We start from the raw sequence: 21,355 nt of genomic DNA, 5'->3' as shown, positions 1-21,355 counted from the left end.
CAAGAATAACCGAGCAATCCACACCCAGATAAGCAGGGATTGACTCTCCAGAAAACACCAGACCAACAATCAAGAGTAAACAATACTCCAATCAAAGAACGGCCAAGCCAGACGAGCAATTAAACAGTAAATAGCTTAATCGAGGAACTACCAAGAAGAAAACAACACTCCCACAATTACTGATTGGGCAAGCCACTAATATATAGAGGGCAAACCCTACTCCCTTCTAGCACTGATGATGTTACATAGTTGGGTAATGAAACGATTGCAAGAAAACCGCCAAGCTCAGAGAGCATTACAGCCAAAGGCCAGATAATATCCTTCTTTGATTTCTGGAGAAAACCAATGAAATAGCGGTGGTCTTATTTCAACACCGGTGATGGGATCTTATCTTGCAACGGGTCAATTTAAGAGAGCTAAAAACGGGGCCCTAGTTTTCTAGACAATAAAAGAAACTAGTTTAGATTGTGTGTGCATTCACAATACTACTTTCCCCTGCTCAGCGGGTGCTACAATTTTTTTTTACTCCGCTCTTATCTGCAGATGGGGGGGAACAAGAGACGAGTGAATCTCACACCACAGAAAGCGACGAAGTGGTGGTGGGGTTACCCACACTGCAGGGGTATCCTGATCTGGTGAGTAGCTACCACTAAGTTCCAGAAGGAAAAACTGATTCTTACAAAGGCTGCTTACCAAATACAGTGGACTGACTTGGTTAACACACTGGGCTAAAAGACGCTGGAAATAAAATGCAGGCCATGTGGAAGGACTCTGCTTATTTGGTTTCCAGAAACTTCAGTGACAGGAGCCGTGTTTCTGGGGTAGGTGGGGCCAGCCAGTCCTTGCAACTACCAGTTCAGCGAACGAGATGTAAAATTAGTATCCGGTTCGCCCAAACTGTTTCCGAACCGGCTGAATCTCACCCCAAGATATGCATAAGGCCGGCAGGTGAGACCAAAATAAGAGGACAAGATAACGTGAACTGTAAGAATATAATGACGGCGGCGAGAAAAGTTGAGAACTTTTTCTCGGCAAGAAATCCCTCAACCTCAGAGAGCGCCAACGACCCCACAGTGCAATCCTGAGCTACAAATGTTTTTTTTCCCCTATTGGTTCAATTCTTTTCTATCCTCAGCAACCTTCAGAATGGATTCGGGTGGAGGTCATTTCCCTTGGCCTCTTGCCCGAAAGCTGGCCTGCGGTCGATGAGACCATCCAGCAACTGTACGTCGAGTTTCACTTCCCTGGAGTGCCTCTGGAGGAAACGGAGGCCCCTTTCTCCTTGCGGAAACCCAGGGGGACCGAGGAAATCTATTTCCACTTCAGCAAGGGTGTGCACACGTTCACGTACCCCGTTTTTAAAATTATTATTATTTGCTAAGGGAGAAAATAGAGGGAAAAGTGGATTTCTGTAACTTGAATCCCCTCCGGATGTTATTACTATGTTGGCTTGTGGGGGGGCGGGGGGGAGCAGAAGAAGCTTCTTGGATGAGAAGCAAAACCTCTTCAAAGAAAAAAAACAGAAAGTCCAGTCGCCTCTCAAAAAAGCACCTTTGGGTTTTCAAGGGAAAAACCCCCATTGCCATTTGCAAAAAGGCACCTCTGGGACAACCATGACTTGGATAATTTGAGAAATTCCATGGATACCAGAATTAAATAACTTGCTGTATTCTTTTGTCACAGTGGTCAAACTGGACGCAGATCCCGGAAGTTTTCAGAGGCAAATGCTGCTTTCCATGCTTGTGGCTGAGGATCCCGAATGGAACAAGTGAGTGTCACAGCTGCTCTTGTTCTGACCTAGGCTTCCCCAAAAAGCACGAGGGAGAGTCCTGGTCCCGACAAAACCCCTTTTATTAAACAAATGTGAATTCCTCTCATTCACATTCAGCAAGGCCTGGCAAACAGTCTTTCAAAGGAATATTTACGACCACAGACCTCATCTATCTTGGAAAGCTGCCATGTAAATATTTTCCAAATGAGGTGCTGTGCAGGGAAAGACTGGGCACAGAGTCTCTGAGATTCACGGACAGATCTTCACACTCCTGAAATGAATCTAATGACCAAACGAACGAATTGTTACTTGTAAAAGCCCACTCCCCTTTTGCTCCTCTTTTATGTCCTATGGAAGGGGCCAATTTTCTTCCACCTGTGACATTACTCCCAAGTCTACCCTGATTTATGAGTTTTTCTTTTCTTCTGGCAGCTCTGTGCATGCGCACACTGGGAACAGGCTCCAGCTGTTCCTCTGCCTCACTGCTGTCTAGCTCCGTCACTGCCAGACGGCCCCGGCCCCATCTCTGCCTCTGACGCAGAGCCTCGTCTGAGCCTTCCCCGGACTCCAGGACTGGCCCATGCTCCTCCCCAACATCCTCACTCTCCGACTCTGCTGCCAGCTCCGCCGGCTGCTGGCGGGCCACAACAGCTCTTCTCCTAAAAGGTTGTGGGGAAGAAATTCCCAGGGCATGTATGGATCAAGTTTTCCCCTTGGCTATAGGCTGCAGTTTATAGTGGTGAGTGAGCCACTTCCTGGGGCCAGCGGGGAATGCGAAGACGTGGGTTTCTCCAGCGTGGACTTGCGAGAGATTCTTCTGACTGGAAACGACATCTTTGCACAAGACTTACAAGGTAAGACGATGCCCACCCTCCCTCCAAAAAATGGAAGAGATCTAACACAACCCAAGGCAACGCTTAAGGCAGGGGTATCAAACTCAAGGCCCGCGGGCGAGATTCGGCCCACGGTGTGCTTGGATCTGGCCCATCGGCTGCCCTGGAATGAGTAAAGGACTGGCCTGCGGTGCTGAAGGAGCCAGGGAGGGCCGTGCACAACCCCCTGGGCTCCATTTTCACTGGCAGAAGGTTGCAGGAGGCAATTGCAGCCCAAAACAGAGCCTGTTTTTGTTGGCACAAACAAAAACAAAACAAAAGGAGAAATGTTTCCCCTTTTGCATTTGAGCACGCAAGAAGGGACAGGCAAGGAGGAAGGCAAAGAGGAAAGACAAAGAAGGAGAAGAAATGGTGGGAAGCGAGCAAGGAAGGAAAAAGAAGGAAAGAGGGGAAGGAAGAAGAAAGGAAGGAAGGAAGGAAAAAGAAGAGAAGGAAGATTATGAGACTGAGGAAGAGTCTCGGGGAAGTCCTGCCTTAGCAGATGGCCGCCACAGGCGCCCCCGACACCAGTGACGTCGAGCTGGTCACGTCCACCCTGGCAACGCCCCCCTCTGCCTCCCCCCGCCATAGGTCAAATACAACCCTGCTGCAGCCGTCAATCAAATCGAGTTTGAGACCCCTCGCTTAAGGGATTAACATCCAAATGCGGTTTGATTGCCTGATGTTCATAGAGGGTGAAAGCTTTGCAGCTGCTCAAATGTGGCTGGATTTGAACTCCAGCCAGTCAAAATCCCGGGAACTCCTTTCCCAAGGCCAGAGAGAAATAAAAATAAGAACAGAAGCAGAGTTTTCACCTGAGGTTTGGATAGCTTAATCTATCTATCTATAAATGGGTGTCTGTGTGCGTGTTCCAGCATAACTCTGGATTGCCTCGAGCAATTTCAATCAAACTTGGTACACAAATGACACTCTCTGGATACAAATACCGTGGGGGGTAATAACACCCCTCAGTGTGTGTGTGTGTGTTCCAGCATACAGTAACTCTGGAACTCCTGTGACGCTGAAATGACTTTGTACACAAATGACTTACTCTTTGGAAATACGGTGGGGATAAGACACCCTTTGGGGGTGTATGTGTGTCTGTCTGTGTGTGTTCTAGCATAACTCTGGAACGCCTGGGCTGCTGAAATGACACTATAGATACAATTCTGCTCTGACCCCCCTCCATGCCTGTGAATAAACCAGAACACAGACTTGGCTGTTTGCCACTATTTAATTACTGAGATAACGAATCCTTTGGCTGAGGGCCCACACAATTCACTTTCAATAGATTAACTCTGCAGCAACCCAGATAATTCAAATGAAGCCACGCAGATAGTCCAAACGAACAGACACGGCTAGAATACAGAGAGATTTTCTTAACTACTAATTCGAACGGTTGTTTCCTGCAAATGTCCCCTCCCAACGCCTCACCTATAATCTCTCTTGGGAGGGGCCAATCCACAACCACCTGTGCTTAATCATCTTCTGTGAGTCTGCCTACGGAGTTGCTGCTTCCGTTTCTCAGTCCTTCTCAATCTAGCATCAGGGACAAACTGCCTTTGATCCTCCCCACCGCTCCATGCCTCAGCGCCTCCTGGTGGACAATCAGCCTCTCTGGTCCCTGCTCTGAGTCTGAACCCTGCACAGGGTCCTCCACATCGTCCAGGGCAGACTCATATGGTTCCTCGCTATCCGAATCCATCAGCAGCTCAACGGGATCCTGCTAGGCCACAACACAATTCATTCCTTTTCCTGTCCGGATTAGGATGAATAAATAGCCAGGCAACGTCGAGTTATCCACTAGTTTAAAATTTAATTTAAGAGTATCGGAATACCGGTAGCCCTTGACTTAAAACAGTTCATTCAGTGACTGTACAAATTTACAACAGCACTGAAAAAAGTGACTTACTGTAGGACCGTTTTTCACTTATGACCTTTGCATCATTCCCATGGCCACGCGGTGAAAATTCAAACACTTGGCAACTTGTCTCCTATTTCTGCCGTCGATGGGAGAAGCGTCTGAGGGGGTTCGGGAGTTCATGGCTTCCATGACAGCCATGGACCTGACCCAGTTAATTCAGGGCCCTACTCACGAGGGAGGCCACACCCTGGACCTTGTTTTTGTCTCTGGCCAGTGGACGAGTGATCTGGGAATAGGGGATCTAGACACTATTCCCCTGTCATGGTCGGATCACTCACTTCTCCGGCTGGACTTCCCTGGTGCCACCCCCCGCCGCGAGGAGGCGGAACTGGAAGGTATTAGATGGTTCCGCCCCAAGCGCCTGATGGAACCGGATAGGTTCCAGACGGAACTTGGGCCACCTACTGTGGACCTGACCCGCCCCCGAGTGGAGGACCTGGTAGACGCATGGAATAGTGCGACTACCGGGGCCCTAGACCGGGTGGCGCCTTTGCGGCCTCTCTTGCGGCGACGAACCACCCTGGCACCTTGGTTTACCGAGGAGCTAAGGGTGATGAAACGCCACAAGAGACGCCTAGAGAGTCGTTGGAGATCCTCCCGTTCCGAATTTGACCGAGCACAGGTACGAGCATATTTGAAGACGTACCTTGTGGCATTAAGAGCGGCCAAACGTCAACATTGTGCCGCTCTTATTGCGTCTGCAGATAACCGCCCTGCTGCCCTGTTTCGGGTGACCCGTTCCCTCTTGTTTGAGAGACCACGGGAAGCCCCATTACAGGGCAGAGCAGAGGAGTTTGGGAATTATCTACAGGATAAAGTCGCTCAAATCCGGATGGGATGGACCCCTTTCAGTGATTCAGTAGAGACGCCCGTTGCGAGTCTTGAGGGACCGCTTTGGGAGGAGTTCGACTCGGTTGCCATCGAGGATTTGGACAGGTTGCGTGGACGTCTGCGACCTACCACATGTTTATTGGACCCGTGTCCCTCCTGGCTTGTACTGGCATCCTGGGAGGTTACGCGCGACTGGCTCCTGGGCCTGGTGAACGCCTCGCTGGGTGAGGGTTCTCTACCGGCCGCCTTGAAAGAGGCGGTGGTGAGGCCCCTGCTCAAGAAGCCTTCCCTGGACCCAACGGACCTAGTCAATTATCGTCCAGTCTCCAACCTTCCTTTTTTAGCGAAGGTTGTAGAGAGTGTGGTAGCACAGCAGTTCCCACGTCACCTGGAGGAAAATGATTATCTAGACCCGCGCCAGTCCGGCTTCCGACCCGGGCACAGCACAGAGACGGCCTTGGTCGCATTGGTTGATGATCTCTGGAGGGCCAGAGATAGGGGTTGTTCCTCTATCCTGGTCCTATTAGATCTCTCGGCGGCGTTCGATACCATCGACCATGGTATCCTGTTGCACCGGCTAGAGGGGCTGGGAGTCAGGGGCACCGTCTTACGGTGGTTTGGCTCCTACCTCTCTGATCGGACGCAACGTGTGTTGACAGGGGAGCAGAGTTCGACCCGGAGGCCACTCACATGTGGAGTGCCACAGGGATCGGTACTCTCGCCTCTCCTGTTCAACACATATATGAAACCGCTGGGCGAGATCATCCGTGGTTTTGGGGTGGGATATCATCTGTATGCTGATGATACTCAGCTATACATTTCCACCCCGAACCACCCCAATGAGGCCGTCGAAATGATGTCCCGGTGTCTGGAGGCCGTACGGGTCTGGATGGATGGCAACCGACTAAAACTCAACCCTTCCAAGACGGAGTGGCTGTGGCTTCCGGCCTCCCGGTTCAACCAGGTGTTTCCATCTCTGGCCATCGGGGGCGTCCAACTAGCCCCCATGGAACAGGTGCGCAATTTGGGCGTCCTCCTGGATGCCCGGCTGTCCATGGATAACCATGTAACAGCCGTGGCAAGGGGGGCGTTCCATCAGGTCCGCCTGATGCGCCAATTGCGCCCCTTATTGGACCGGGATGCCCTACGCACAGTCACCCATGCGCTAGTGACGTCTCGCCTGGATTACTGCAATGCTCTCTACATGGGGCTTCCCTTGAGATGCACTCGGAGACTACAGTTGGTCCAGAACGCGGCCGCGCGGGTGATTATGGGGAGGACTAGGTACTCCCCTGTAACACCTCTCCTGCGCGAGCTGCACTGGCTTCCTGTGGTCTACCGAGTGCGTTTCAAGGTTTTGATTATGATCTTTAAAGCGCTTCATGGCACAGGGCCTAGTTATATGCAGGATCGCATCCTGCCCCACACATCCCTACGACCAATTCGCTCACACAGAGAGGGACTTCTCCGGGTGCCGTCCGCCAAACAGTGCCGGGGGGCGACACCCAGGAGCAGAGCCTTCTCTGTGGTGGGCCCAGCCCTGTGGAATGACCTCCCCCGTGACATCAGGATTACTTCCGATCTCCGCTCCTTCCGTGTACAGCTGAAGACCCACCTCTTTCAATTATCTGGCCTGGCTCAATCGTAATTATTCTTATTCCTCCTAACTGTTTTTAAATTGTATTTTAAACGTTAAATCTTAATTTTATATCGGGTTTTTACAATTGGGGTATTTTAATGCGGGTCTTTTAACTGTCTATATGATGTAAATTGTTTACCTCCTCCGAGTCCGTGTTTGTGTATCTGTATGTATGTTCTGTATGTACGCCTATGTGTTTTATATATTTTCTGTGTTTTATATGCCCCATTGTACGCCGCCCCGAGTCCTACTTGGAAAGGGAGCGGCTAATAAATTCAAACTTATTATTATTATTATTATTGTGACGGTCCCCTTTTGCAACCTTCTGACAAGCAAAGTCAATGGGGAAGACAGATTCACTTAAGAACCGTAGTACTAATTAACAATGATGATAAGAAAGGTTGTAAAAACCGAGCGAAATTCACTTAAGAAATGTTTCCATCAGCAACAGAAATTTGGGACTCAATCGTAGTTGTAACTTGAGGACAAGCTACAGGAAATTAAATTGATGGGTACAAACATTTCAGTGCCATTGTAACTTTGAACGGTCACTAAGCAAACAGTTGTAAGTCGTGGTATAGGCTCTCCTGCTTGAGCAGGGGGTTCGACTAGAAGACCTCCAAGGTCCCTTCCAGCTCTATTCCGATTCAAGTGTATGCCATTTACACAATACAGGTAATCCTTGATTTACAACAGTTTGTTTAAGGACTGTTCAGAGTTACAACAGCATTGAAAAAAAGACTGAGGACTGCTTTTCAGTTACCTTTCCCGCATTCCCATGTGATCCAAATTCCTATTTGTGGCAATTGGCTCATATTTATGACGTGGGTCCCGGGGGTCATGCGATCACCTTTTGCGACCTTCTGACAAAGACAATAGGGAAGGCCAGATTCACTTAACAGCCGGGCGACTGATGTACCAACTGCAGTGATCCACTTAACAACTGAGGCAAGAAAGGTCCCGAAATGGGGCAAAACACACTTCACAAATGTCTTACTTAACAACAGAATTTGGGGGCTGTATTGTGGGTGTAGGTCGAGGACAGTGGTGGTTTCCGGATCCCGGTGCGCCCTTACCTCCTGCAATGCTCCCGCAACACTCCAGTGCCGTGAAAGCGCTGTATTTGCCGTGCATGTGCAGGGAAGCGCCGAAGAGCTCAAATACAGATAAGGACGGTGGGCGGGTGGGCCATCCGGAGTACCGTACTGGAACGGTACCTGGTGCTCCCGGCGTACCGCCTACAACCCACCACTGGTCGAGGACCTGTATTAAGTGTACTGCTTTTATTATAAAGGCAATTTTTTGCGTCAATTTACATATGTACATGCATGCGTGCCTACGCAACTTCCTAGCTCAACTGATTCTGCCCTCCAGTCCGATTCTCATGTGGGAAAATCATTGAATTTTTAGGGGGGCAGGACGCACTTCCACCCCTCCCCAAAATGTGGGTGGAAATGTCTGTGCGTCTTACACAGTGAATATTGTGGCAGCACGGGAGGGAGGGGGGTTGGTGCAATGCTGCTCAGCTATTCTAAGTGGCGGGGATCCCTGCCAATGCCTATCGTCACCACATTCGCTGTTGATTAATGGCGAACGGGCCCCAGCAAACAGGACGTGACGGCGGTAGCTTAGCTTAGTTGACCAGTAGTGGGCACAAGGGAGCAGAGCCCTGACAAGCAAGGTGTTGGGGCTACGATAACGCGTTGAAGCTGACCAGGCTGTTTGCTGCTTGCTGCAAGGATGCTAGCCACCATGAATACCAGATGGATGCTGGGAGGCTGAGGCAGATTTTGTTATTCTTGTTTTCCTCCGCTAAAGCTAATGTACGTCTTAATAGTCCAGAGCGTGTTATAGTCCCCAAAATACAGAAATTACCCACCTGAGGCAGGCTGTATATACTGTAAATTCTGGGGAAATGTAAAAAAAAATTGCCACTGGTTCTCTAGGTGTGGCTTGGTGGGTGTGGCTTAGCGGGGATTCATGTGACTGGGGTGGGAGGCAAACTTTTAAAGCATTTTTTTACTACCTATTTGCCCGTATTGGCAGTAAAAAAATGCTTTAAGAAGCGGGGGGGAAAGATTCAGCTGTGCCATGTGATCGTGGAAACCTTTTTCACATTTTGAAGCATTTTTTTTTTTTACTACCAACCAGTTCAGGTGAAAAAGTAGTTTAAAAATGCTTTCAGAAGTGTGGGGAAAAAAGGTTCCCTCGATCACGCGGCACAGCTGATTGTCATGGAGCCTTTTTCTTCACTTTTTAAAGCATTTTTTCCCTGCCTATTCGCCCGAACCGGCAGGAAGAAAATGCTTTAAAAAGCGGGGGGGGGGGGGGGGGGGACTTCCGAGGATCGCTAAGATCAGCTGTGAGCCACGCGATCGTCAGAAGCTTCCCCCCCCCCCTTCCACTTTTTATAGCATTTATTTCCCCCCTGCCGGTTTGGGCAGGGAAAAATTGCGTTAAAAAACGGAAAAGCTTCCAATGATCACGCGGCTCACAGCTGATCCTCGCGATCCTCAGTTGTTTTTTACTACCCGTTTGCAGAACCAATGACAATCGCCTCTATTGTTTCACCCGAAGTGGTAGCACTTCACCCCTGCTGCCAAGTAAAGGGTGATACCAGTTACTATCCATGTTTCTCTGAAAATAAGACCGGGTTGTAGATGCTCCAAAAGACGTCATTAGGTCTTATTTTTCTAGCTAGGTCTTATTTTTGGGAAAATACATTACTAAACGCGTCCAACTGGCCGACACTCTTTACTGGGACTTATTTTGGGGGCAGGGCTTATATTACAAACATCCTGAAAAATCATGCTAGGGCTTATTTTCCAGTGGGGTCTTATTTTGGGGGAAACTGGATATCAGCAGCGTCAGGAAGTTCCCGTGTTCAACTTGAAAACATTCCAGTCGTTTTTCTCTTCTTCTTCCTCTCACCCCCCTTCGCGCACGATTTCCAGATCGGTAAACAACACTCTCTCGTACTTTTCATTTCTTATCACCCAGTTTTGAGCTCTTTAGACCACGCCACCAAGATTGGGAACCTGAAAGTCTCTGTTGAAGCGGCGGCCGCGCTGTACGCCATCTACCGTACTGGGGAATGGCCGGGCGGCGAAACCGAAGAGGGATGAACAGGCTCCCATCGTGAAAGTGAGGGTTTCTTCGGCGCCAGGGATCGAGCCAGCAAAATAAACTTTCCAAATCTTTTTTTTTTTTATTTTATAAAAAAAAAACATTTTTATTGTTCAGTTTGTCTCCAAAGTCAAAAATATCGAGAGTGCTAACGGCTACGAAAGAAAAAAAGAAAAAGAGAAAAAGAAAAAGTAGAGAAAGCCCCATTCCCCTAACCCTCCCCTCCCTGGCCTGGATCAGGTGGAGCCCGACCCACCCACCCGAAGGAAACAAGGGAGGGTCAGGGCAGGCAATGCATTTCTTCCGTTCCCTCTACGCCCCCCTCCCTTCCAACGCTCGTTCACTGGATACCTTTGCGGCGACCCTGGAAACAGATAAATACAAACAGGGAGCTTGACAGTTAGAAAAAGGGGAGGGAGAAGATCCCGTAAAAGGGGGAAAACAATAAAAATAAAATAAAGAATAGAAAGAAGCAAGAATCTTTTCTTTCGCTTGTGTCCTAATCTCCCGGTCCTGCTAGCTTGCGTCTTTTTAGGTAAGCTTGGTTGCGTATTCCTTTCCATCACAGTCCCAAGGTGGATTTCCTGTTGTCGCTTGCGTCAGAAAAGCGCAGCGCGAGTCCGCTTTTCCCTATCGGTTCGAAACGCCCACAGAACGAGCAGTTGGCTTGAACCTTTGAGTTCTTGACATGGGTGTACTTTACAAAGTCAATCCGGCTTCTGAGGATGCAGACCCAGGGGGGAAATTGGGGGGGGGGGAATGGGGAAGAGTCCCTATGCAGAAGGGGGTTCGAAGCGAATATACCCCTCCCCCCGGGGAGGAGAGCGGGAAAGGGAGGGGCAGTGTAAGCTGCAGAGAAGTATGGTCAAGTCACTCCCGCATTCCTGAGTCTCGCCCAAGACGGCCTTCCGTGCCTCCTCTTGCCCCGGCATGGGGTTGTTGTTGTTGTTTTTTTGTCCATTGTGAACATGGCTTGGAATTCTCTCGCAGCGGATTGGTCCATGCGAAACGGTTCGAAAAAGACGCGGGGAAGAAATAAAATAAAATAACCCGAAATGTGCTCCAGAGAAACAAAAAGAGGGAGCCTGAAGGGGTGTGGATGTGGGAAAGGTGAAAAAAAAAAACAAGAACGTAGTTTGTGTGGAGGAGCTGACCACCTCTCCCGGGACCCTAAAGACTGGCTGGATGGAGGGAGGCCTCTGTAGCTCTCAAAATTTCCCCCGCCTCCCTCCTCCTCCCAACTGACTGATGGGAAAGGTTTGCCATCCCCCGAATCTACTTCCTCTTCTTCTTCGGCGGGGCGGAACTTCGGCCAGGGCTGCGACTGTGGGAGCTGCGGTGGTGTCCCGAACTCTGGGAGGGGGGAACCTTCCTCTTGCGGCTCAGGGTGCGCTCCTCCTCCTCCTCGTACCGACTCTCTCGATCAGCTGCAAAGGAAGGGAGAGGGAGATGTCAGGACCTCCGCAGAGCTATGGGTGACGTGATAGCAGTGAGATCAGCGTCATCGGACAGCAGAGGGGGACCCGCCTCTTCTCCAAAGCCCCTGAAGGGCAAGACAAGAAACAATGGGTGGAAACTAATCAAGGAGAGAAGCAACTTAGAACTGAGGAGAAATTTCCCGACAGTTAGAACAATGAATCAGGGGAACAGCTTGCCTCCAGAAGTTGTGGGGGCTCCAACACGGGAGGGTTTCAAGAAGAGATTGGATAACCACTTGTCTGAAATGGTACATTTCTACACCTTTCTATTCCCCCTCCCAATTACTACATTAATGAAACAGCATAATGAAATAATAGAGTGTGTGGCAGGCCAAAGATCCTAAAATGGAATATAACTGCAGGTCTGACAAGAACTGGAAGAGGGAAGGAGGCTTACCTTTCCGGGCTTCTTCCTCCAGTTCATCCCAATCTTTCCCGCTCTCCTCCTCGCTGCCCAGGGACTCTTTGGAGTAGTCTGTGGAAGAGAAGACAAGACTCAGAATTATACACACCTTGAAGGAGCAAGGGGAAGAGATGGGTGGAAAGAGGTAGGGAAGAGAGCAAGAGGGGGAAAAGGGGGCAGAGAGAAGGGGAGAGAGAGAGAGGGAGAGAGAGGGGAAAGGGGAGGTAAAGAGACAGAGGGAGGAAAAGAGGGAGGGAGAAAGGGGGAGAGAGCGAGGTGAAAGGGGGGTGGAGAGAAGGGGAGAGACACAGAGGGAGAGAGAAGGGAAAGGGGAGGGAAAGAGACAGAGGGAGGAAAAGAGGGAGGGAGGAAGAAGGGAAGAGAGCGAGAGGGGAAAGGGGAGGGAAAGAGAGAGGGAGGGGGAGAGAGGGAGGGAAGAGAGGGGGAGGGGAAAAGGGGGCGGAGAGAAGGGAAGAGACACAGGGAGAGAGAAGGGAAAGGGGAGGGAAAGAGACAGAGGGAGGAAAAGAAGGAGGGAGGAAGAGGGGAAGAGCGAGGGAAAAGAGCGAGAGGGAGGAAGAGGGGAAGAGAGCGAGAGGGAGAGGGGAAAGGGGAGGGAAAGAGGGAGGGAGAAAGAAGGGGAGAGAGGGGGAGAGAGGGAGGGAAGAGAGGGGGAGGGGAAAAGGGGGCAGAGAGAGGGAGAGGGAGGGGAAAGGGGAGGGAAAGAGACGGAGGGAGGGAAAGAGGGAGGGAGAAAGAGGGGGAGAGAGGGAGGGAAAGGAACAGAGAAGGGGAGAGGAAAGGGGGAGGAAGGGAAAGGAGGGGGAGAGGGAGCGAGAGAGCACTTACATGACAAGGGAAGGAATCCTCCAGAGAAGTCCAGAGTGACCTTCCTTCTTACCCTCACCTGATTCTTCTGCCTCTGAAGAATAGTCTTCATCACTGTCCTCCTCCTCATCTTCATACTCTTCCTCGGAAGGGTTGAAAGTCTCGTCCTCTATTTCGGACTCAGATTCCCCAGCTTCAGCATCACTTCCCTGGGAAGGAAAGGGGGACAGGAATGGCGTCTCTTAAGGAAACCCAGGCCTTCAAGTTGCACTCCTTTATGGGTTTGGGGGCTTCGTACTGGACAATGATTGTTCCCCTCCCTGGGCTCAAAACCCAACACTACATTACGAGAATGGGAACAATTTCAATCTGTCAATGGAAGACGACGTGTGTGTGTGTGTGTGTGTGTGTTACAGATTTAGGACCCTGATGAAAAAGGTATGCTTGAGGTTAGGAAGGCATGCTATAATTCTAGATTTGTTAGACAAATATCCTGCAATCCATACGCTATAAAATATATATTACAAACCTGGTGTTGTCCGGGTATTTATTTATTTATAAGGGAAAAATGTCCGGACCAAACGTAATTTTTAATGTTGGATTTTCCCCCTTATCAGAGGGAGTCCCCTTTGTGGAGTACTGTGAAGCTGTTACCATGGCAACTCCACTGTCCTGTAGAGTAAAGCCATTTTATAGCCGTACAGTAGAAGCCATTTTAAGGCACAACAGGCTGCATCTTAACAGAACACACACACCGTGGGGTGTTAGGGGTGTCTTATCCCCACAGCATTTGTTTCCAGAGAATAAGTCATCTGTGTATCAAGTTTGGTTGAAATTGTGCGAGGCGTTCCAGAGTTATGCTGGAACACACACAGACACACATAGACAGAACCATTTTTATATATACATATTATATAACATGCCACATGACACCACTCCACACATATAACATCCCAACCCAACCAATCCAAGCCAAACCAACCCACAAGTTTCCCCATCCTCAAATCATTCTTTCAATCTTTGGCACTGACACCCCTCTACTTTTCAAAGAAACTGATTGTGATTGGAGGTGTGTGTGTGTGTGTGTGTGTGTGTGTGTGTGTGTGTTGCCCACATCCCTTCAACCCAGGTTGGTTCACCCAGCATACCTCTCCCTCTGGCTCGAGGAACGACCAGCCGCCTTGCTCAAAAAAGCCTTCTGGGTCATCCACAATTGTTTTCATGATTTTGGTCCAGTTGAGGGATTGGACCCCTTCGGTGTATTTAATGTCGCAAGAGCTGATTGAAGACGAAAAAGGAAGACAAGAGATGAGTGCATAGCCTTCCTCACGCCCACTTCTCCAAATTAGCCCTATTCACAAAGCCAGATGTGAACGTGCTTCACTTCTGGGCCAAACTCAAACTAATAAGGCTGTAACCGAGACTCCCCTTGGATTTTTCACTGACACTGGAGGGAGAATAACAGGAGCATTTCAGTGGAAATATTGCCTTTGAGAAGAACAAGCATTTTGAGGGTGGGGGGTATTATCTAAAATATCCCTTTTGTCAAGAGGCAACTGGACTTTCTTGTTTTTTTCTGTTGAAGACGTTTCGCTTCTCACCCAAGAAGCTTCTTCAACTCTGACGGGATGGTGGGGAAGGATTTATACTCCTTGCAGACAACTGGTCATTTGCATCCTTCTAGAGAGTCGCTGAGGCCACTTGGAGTTCCAAAGTTGCTTTTTCAAGAGGCAACTGGACTTTCTTGTTTTTTTCTATTGAAGAGGTTTCGCTTCTCATCCAAGAAGCTTCTTCAGCTCTGACTAGATGGTGGGGAAGGGAAGGATTGATACTCCTTGCAGACAACTGGTCATTTGCATCCTTTGAGAGAGTCAACTGAGGCCATTTGGAGTTCCAAAGTTGCTTTTTCAAGAGGCAACTGGACATTCTTGTTTTTTTCTGTTGAAGACGTTTTGCTTCTCATGCAAGAAGCTTCTTCAACTCTGATTGGATGGTGGGGAATGGAAGGCTTTATACTCCTTGCAGACAACTGGTCATTTGCATCCTTTCAGAGAGTCACTGAGGCCACTTGGAGTCCCCAAAGTTGCTTTTTCAAGAGGCAAGTGGACTTTCTGTTTTGTTTTTCTTGGAAGACGTTTCGCTTCTCACCCAAGAAGCTTCTTCAACTCTGATTGGATGGTTGGGAAGAGAAGGATTTATACTCCTTGCAGACAGTGAAACATCTTCTAAGAAAAACAAGAAAGTCCAGATGCCTCTTGGGAAAAAAAAATCACCTTGGGGTCAATTGTGACTTGCATGCCTGCAAAATCTCCAGAGACATTTAAGTAGGTACTTTCTGATGAACACTGTTGGAATGTTGCGGGAATATGAACGGATTTCCAGAAAAAAATGGCAGGTTACAGGAACCCTTTCACCAGTTCCCAAAAGGCTCCCCACCCGTTTACACTGCTCAGGTGACCTCAACCACTCTCTAGAGCAGTGTTTCTCAACCTTGGTGACTTTAAGTCCTGTGGACTTCAACTCCCAGAATCCCCCAGCCAGGAGTTGAAGTCCCCAGGACTTAAAGTCACCAAGGTTGAGAAAAACTGCTCTAGAAGGATGCAAGGAATATAAATCCTTCCATTTTCCCACCATCCAGGAAAAGCTGAAGAAGCTTCTTGGAGGAGAAGCGAAACATCTTCGAGGAACAACGGGAAAGTCCAGTTAACTCTTGAAAAAAAAAAGCACCTTTGGGATCCTCTTTGCCACAGCTTCATTGGAATGTGGGACAAAATCCACCAGTGTCTTGATTTGCGCACTGCTCATCTTATTTAGAGGTGACTCTGGGGCCGTTTACAAACATTAAAAACCAGTAAACATTAAAATGATAAAACTGTAATTTCGTGGCTATCCAGAGTTGCCCTGGAGTAAGGCAGGCAGTCAATCGATTAAACCAACAAACAACGATAACTTAGAATGGAAAGATGAGGGGAACCGAACACAAAGCATCTGGGGAAACATGGGGTTCTTCTGTTAATCTGATAGCTACGTCCAGGGTGGGGTTCCCCCATTGGGGTCCCAGTCCTTGAGGAACGTCAAGAGGGTGAGTGCGAGTTCTACCTCGGGGAGTACAATGTGCCAAAGAGTAGAATAGCCTCTTCTTCTGGACCCAATCAGCTGAAATTCCTTGACCTGATGGTGGTCCATAACATGGTCTTTCCGTCAGCAAAACTGGGGTGGGTCACTCCCATGGGGATGAGATGGTTCCTCAGACAGTCTGGACCAGGGGTGTCAAACTCAATTTCATTGAGGGCTGCATCAGGGCTTTGCCTGACCTGCCGGGAAGTGGGGGGGGGGGGGGGCAGAAGCGACTGGGTGGGCGTGGCCAGCTGCTGCCATGTTTGCTCTTCGCATTGGGCAGACTGGGCCGAAGCCACGCTGGCCCGATCTTTCCTCTTCGCATGGGGTAGACCAGGACGGCGCCGCGGGCTGGATCGGACATCGCGAGCCGCATTCGGCCCGCGGGCCTGAACTTTCCTCTTCACGCTGGGTAGACTGGGCCGAAGGTATGCTGACCGGATCTTTCCTCTTCGCACTGGGTAAACTGGGCTTAAACCACACTGGTCCGATTTTACCTCTTCACATTGGGTAGACAAGGACAGCCCTGTAGGCTGGATCTGACCATATCACGGGCCGGCTTCGGCCCATGGGGCTTGAGTTTGGCATCCCTGGTCTGGTGCCATGAAGATGAGAAACCTCATGGGTTGGAAGGGACCTTGAAGGTCTCTTAACACCTCAACAATTACCACTCAGGGGAAAACGATACCAATGCAAGAGATACGCCGCCTGTGTCCATACTCACTTGAGCCACTCCTTGATGGGGTCGAGCGAGGCCACGGGGATGGCGTTGATCATCGTGACCTTCTTGCTGTAGTCCTTGTAAACGATGACCATGTCGAAGTTCTTCAGGTGGAACTGCACCCGCTCAAAATGGATCAGCTCCACCTCGTCCAGCGTTACCACAAACGGAGGCTGCAGGGAGGGAAATGTGATTGGTCTTCCAAACCTTTGAGACATTGAATGGCATGGGAGCGATGCTCTAATTCAGAGGTGTCAAACTCAAGACCCGTGGGCCCTCCCCTGCCTCTAGCAGCACTCTGCCGGCCAAAAATGGGCCACATTGAGGGCCCGCAACACCTCCGCGCAGCCTGTTTTTGGCTGGCAGAGTGCTGCAAGAGGCCATTCAGGCCGAAAACGGGGCAGAGGGGGCTGCATGCAGCTCCCCCTCACTCTGTTTTGGCCAGCAGGGCGCTGCAGGAGGCATCCATCCCGTTCCCCCCCCCTGCCTTCAGGCCCATGGAAAACCACCACCTCCGGAAAACTACAATGCTTATCCAGTCCTGAAAGAAATCCAGTTTGACACACCTGCTCAAGATCAGGAGTCTCCAGACTTGGCAATTTTAAGACGTGTGGACTTCAACTCCCAGAATTCCCCAGCAGGACATGGCTGGCTGAGGAATTCTGGGACTTGGAAGTCCACAAAGTCTTAAAATTGCCACGTTTGGAGCCCCTTGCCCTAGACTACAATGGCCACAGACTTTTCTTCTCAAATCCTGACCCTGCTAACGTTGCATCGCTCTGGTGTCAGAAGCACTGAGGCGCTTCCGGTTGAAAGGATGAGCTGGGTTCTCGCCGTTGCACCGGGGAATCCCAGTTTGGGTCTCTTTCCATGTTCTCGGCACGAGCTGGAGCGAAGGATCGGAGCTTAACCCTGCTCCACGACAGCACTCAGGTCTCGAACACAGTCTTGCTATAACCTCCCCCTCCCCCAGCGTCCTAGTCTCACGAGCCCCCGTCTCCTACCATGTTACCATAATCTTAGCATATCGAAGACAACTGTCAGTAAATATCACTTAACGGGAATGCAGATCAAGAGATGAGTGACACACGAGGATTTGAGAAGGCCTAGGAACCAATTACTCTACGTGGGCACTAGGGCATCGCCTGCCAGTTTGTCAGAATTGTCCCTTGCTAAGCTCTGAAGGCCAGATCCAAAAAAGCCACTCCGAGACCATCCCTTTATATCCTTCCTCTCACCGAGCAAACAAGCACTCACCCATTCAGTACAATTCACCAGGGCGCTGCTGGTTGGTTGGAGCAGGCAGGTGCTTCGGTAGGGGGCGCCGTTGAACCTTTCACATGAGATGAAGGAGGCAAAGAGCAGAGAGTGAATAAGCCCCTTATAGGAAAGATGTACATAAAATCTCAAAAGAAATCAGAGATTAGCCCTACCATATTGATGGATAGTACCCGTGTTTCCCCGAAAATAAGACCCAAGTCTTATTTTCTTTTGGGCCTCAAAATAAGTTTCCCGTTTCCCTGAAAATAAGACCAGATAATAAGCCTAATTGGGCTTTTGAATGCATGCGCTAAAATACGTCCTCCCCTGAAAATAAGCCCTCCCCAAAAATATTGCAACGCAGCAGCAGCCATGAGGTAACCATGCTCGCTGCCTTTTGCACCTCAAAAATAATAAGACCTCCCCGAAAATAAGGCCAATCACTTATTTCGGGGGTCAAGTCTTATTTTCGGGAAAACACAGTATATGAGTTCTACTATCTATCTCTCTCCCCTCCCTCTCTCTCCCTCCCTCTCTCTCATCTGTCTATCCATCTATATCAGGAGTGTCAAACTTGACGCCCGTGGGCCAGATCTGGGGTACTTAGATCTGACCCGCAGGGCCACCCTAGAAACAGCAAAGGACCGGCTTGCAGTGCCTCTACCAGTGAAAACAGAATTCGGGGGGAGAGGGGGATGCTCCATTTTCACTGGCAGAGGGTTGCAGGAAGGTGGCATAGTTTGGGAGCTCCGTCCACAAAACGGAGCTTGGGAGCCAGTTTTGACTGGCAGAGGGCTTGGGTCACCACAGGTGCCCCCGACACAAGTGATATCAAGCTGGCATCACCCCGACATGCCCCCTCTCCCAAGGTCAAATACAAACCTGATCCAACCTTCAATAAAATAGAGTTTGACACCCCTCATCTATACCTACCTACCGCCCATCTCAACGTGCCTTAAAGCCTGCCTATCTATCTATCTATCTATCATCTATCTATCTATCTATCATCTATCTATCTATCTATCTATCTATCTATCTATCTATCTATCTATCTATCTATCATCTATCTATCTATCTATCTATCTATCTATCTATCTATCTATCTATCTATCTATCATCTATCTATCTATCATCTATCTATCTATCTATCTATCTATCATCTATCTATCATCTATCTATCATCTATCTATCTATCTATCAATCATCTATCTAATCTATCCATCCATCCTCTGCCAGGACTCAAACAAAAGCTACCAGACCACCGGCGGTCCTTACCCCAACTCTCGGAAGGGAACCTCGAATTCCAATTCCTCCTTGGTCAGACCTTCTACCTTCTCAATGAAATTCTTGAAGGCTGTTTTCAGCTTGTGTCTCATCTCCCGTTCCATCTGGGCCGAAGAGGATCAATCAGTCAACATGGCCCCCAACTGGTCTCCCGGCTTCCCAGCTTCCCCTGTCCACACACACACCCCGGCCAGGGTTTCAAGCAGCCTCTTTCCCTCACCTGCTCGGCGTAGAGGTCGTCCCGATCGTGCATGTGCTGGTGCTTGCCCAAATCGGTGGTGATTTCGCCCACCTCCGTGTAAAATTGCACATCCGTGTGGCGTTTCTTCCCGAACATGATAGCATTCTGGAAGGGCAGAGAGGGGACTGATAAAAACTTCAGGACTATGCAGAATTATAGTCTGTGCTTGGGTAAGAGTGGGAGTAATCTTCTACTGGACTTTGTAGTGGGTGGGGGAAGAATAAGATCTCCTTGGTGCTCTCTAAACTTGGTTTTTTTTTGGCAGACTGTCATTACCAAAAGACCGTATTTTGAGGAGTATAAGACACAACTTTTTCCCAGAGGCGGGGCTTGACGTCGCTATGACACGACATGCAATCTTGGGGCTCCAGGACTGTTGTCGATATCTCTGTTGCTGGATGATCCTTTTTGGATCTAAACCGTTCTGAAGGAACGGTGATAGAGGGGCAAGTCCTGCTGATCTCAGGGGCATCGCAAAGCCTCTGATTGATCCAGGGAAAGTTCTTTTTGCCGGCTACAAGAGAAGCAGCCATGGCTGCAGAAGACTGGGACATGCCCCTGAAATGGAAGCAGTACAGGAGAGACAGTGTGTCGAAATGGTGAGAAAAATCTTTATTATTAGAGAAGAGAAAACCCAAAAGACTTAAGAGTTAAAATAAAATTGAAGACAGAAGGAAACAAGCGGTGAATTAACCCTGGTTTAAAACTATTGTGTTATCTTTTCCACTTTAATTTTGTTTGTTTTCTATGGATGGACCTTTTACAAATGCCTCTTACTTTTAAACTGGACTGGTCTTTTTTTTTTCCTTTTTCTTCTATACTTTTCCCATTTTTTGTATTCGTGGATTAAAAGCCTCTTTCCTCGCAAGGCTCGGACGGATCGTAATCTTTAAACATTTCAGGAGTTCGGAGCTTAGAAAAGAGAGGCAAAAACAGAGGGAAAAGATGTAACACTGCCATCTAGAGGCTAGAGGCTTCGCAACATCTGATATTACAAAGCTATTGGCTTTGTTTACTGAAAGGGTCAGTGGAAAACATTTTGTTTATACAGGTGTTTCTTTGAAGGAAAGAGAAAGCCTTGACCTGAAAAACTTCACTGAATTTGTTTGAAACCTAGCAAAAGTCTTGCATGTTTTAGTGGCAGTGTTTATAACTTGGAAAAATGGCGCAATATGAAGAAGAAAAGGAACTAACATTGCAAAAAATTGTTAGAAATTCAAAAAGTCTTAATAATCACAGAGAGAATTGAAAAGAGACTTGAAATTATAGATCAAAATACAGAAAGTACGGAGGGAAGAGTTGAGAATACTTATAAAACAATGATGAAATTTGAGGACAGAGTTCAAAAAAATCACAGAGACATATGAAAGTGATAAGAAAATTGTTCACACTGACAGCAAATTGAGTGCGGAGGGAAATGATAAGTGCAAAATACGGAAAGGAGAGATCGATGAACTGGAACTCTATCTCAGATGTCAAAACACAGATGAAGAAAGGGGAGAAAATTTGGCAGAAACAATGAGAGTAATTTCGGCAGAAGCACCAGTGATAACAAAACTCAAGCTGATGAAAGGAACAGATGGAGGGTTTCGAGTCCTTATAAGATAACCAATGAACAACAACTTGTCAAGAGAAGTCCACATAAGACTTATCAAGAAAACACTTAGAATACAAATCCTACAAATGGCAAGAGATATTGGACTGCACTATTTCTGGAAGGATACAGGATGATGAAATGAAATGTCACAATAAAATTTAGTTAAATGTAGTTAAACTTTGAGTACTATGTATAAGATAAAGTAATAATAGCTACAGTCAAATAAATGATCAATAATGATAATAAAGCTTTTATATATACTA

At 48.6% G+C, this 21,355-nt stretch overlaps 2 protein-coding genes across 4 annotated transcripts in view; one reads left to right on the top strand and one right to left on the bottom strand.

Moving 5' to 3' along the window:
• The window catches only part of LOC309382119 (X-linked retinitis pigmentosa GTPase regulator-interacting protein 1-like), a 92,715-nt gene extending 81,503 nt beyond the window's left edge, over positions 1-11,212 (top strand). For all 3 annotated transcript variants that reach the window (XM_081933622.1, XM_081933620.1, XM_081933621.1), the window contains 5 exons: positions 544-635; positions 1,136-1,331; positions 1,684-1,768; positions 2,495-2,625; positions 10,038-11,212. In XM_081933622.1, the coding sequence (XP_081789748.1) occupies positions 544-635; positions 1,136-1,331; positions 1,684-1,768; positions 2,495-2,625; positions 10,038-10,162 (629 nt within the window). In that variant the 3' untranslated portion in view covers positions 10,163-11,212. The remainder of the gene's footprint in view (positions 1-543; positions 636-1,135; positions 1,332-1,683; positions 1,769-2,494; positions 2,626-10,037) is intronic.
• Positions 10,424-21,355, bottom strand: part of LOC309382120 (FACT complex subunit SPT16) — a 49,779-nt gene continuing 38,847 nt past the window's right edge. The window contains exons 19-26 of the mRNA XM_081933623.1: positions 19,475-19,600; positions 19,246-19,358; positions 17,968-18,043; positions 16,714-16,883; positions 14,021-14,150; positions 12,952-13,081; positions 12,039-12,116; positions 10,424-11,590 (exon numbers count right to left, since the gene is read on the bottom strand). Coding sequence (XP_081789749.1) covers positions 11,439-11,590; positions 12,039-12,116; positions 12,952-13,081; positions 14,021-14,150; positions 16,714-16,883; positions 17,968-18,043; positions 19,246-19,358; positions 19,475-19,600 — 975 coding nt within the window. The 3' untranslated portion in view covers positions 10,424-11,438. The remainder of the gene's footprint in view (positions 11,591-12,038; positions 12,117-12,951; positions 13,082-14,020; positions 14,151-16,713; positions 16,884-17,967; positions 18,044-19,245; positions 19,359-19,474; positions 19,601-21,355) is intronic.

The sequence above is a fragment of the Natrix helvetica genome, assembly GCF_964273705.1.
Source record: "Natrix helvetica genome assembly, chromosome: Z".
Taxonomy (NCBI): Eukaryota; Metazoa; Chordata; class Lepidosauria; order Squamata; family Natricidae; genus Natrix; species Natrix helvetica.
This window is presented reverse-complemented; position numbering and strand designations above follow the sequence as displayed.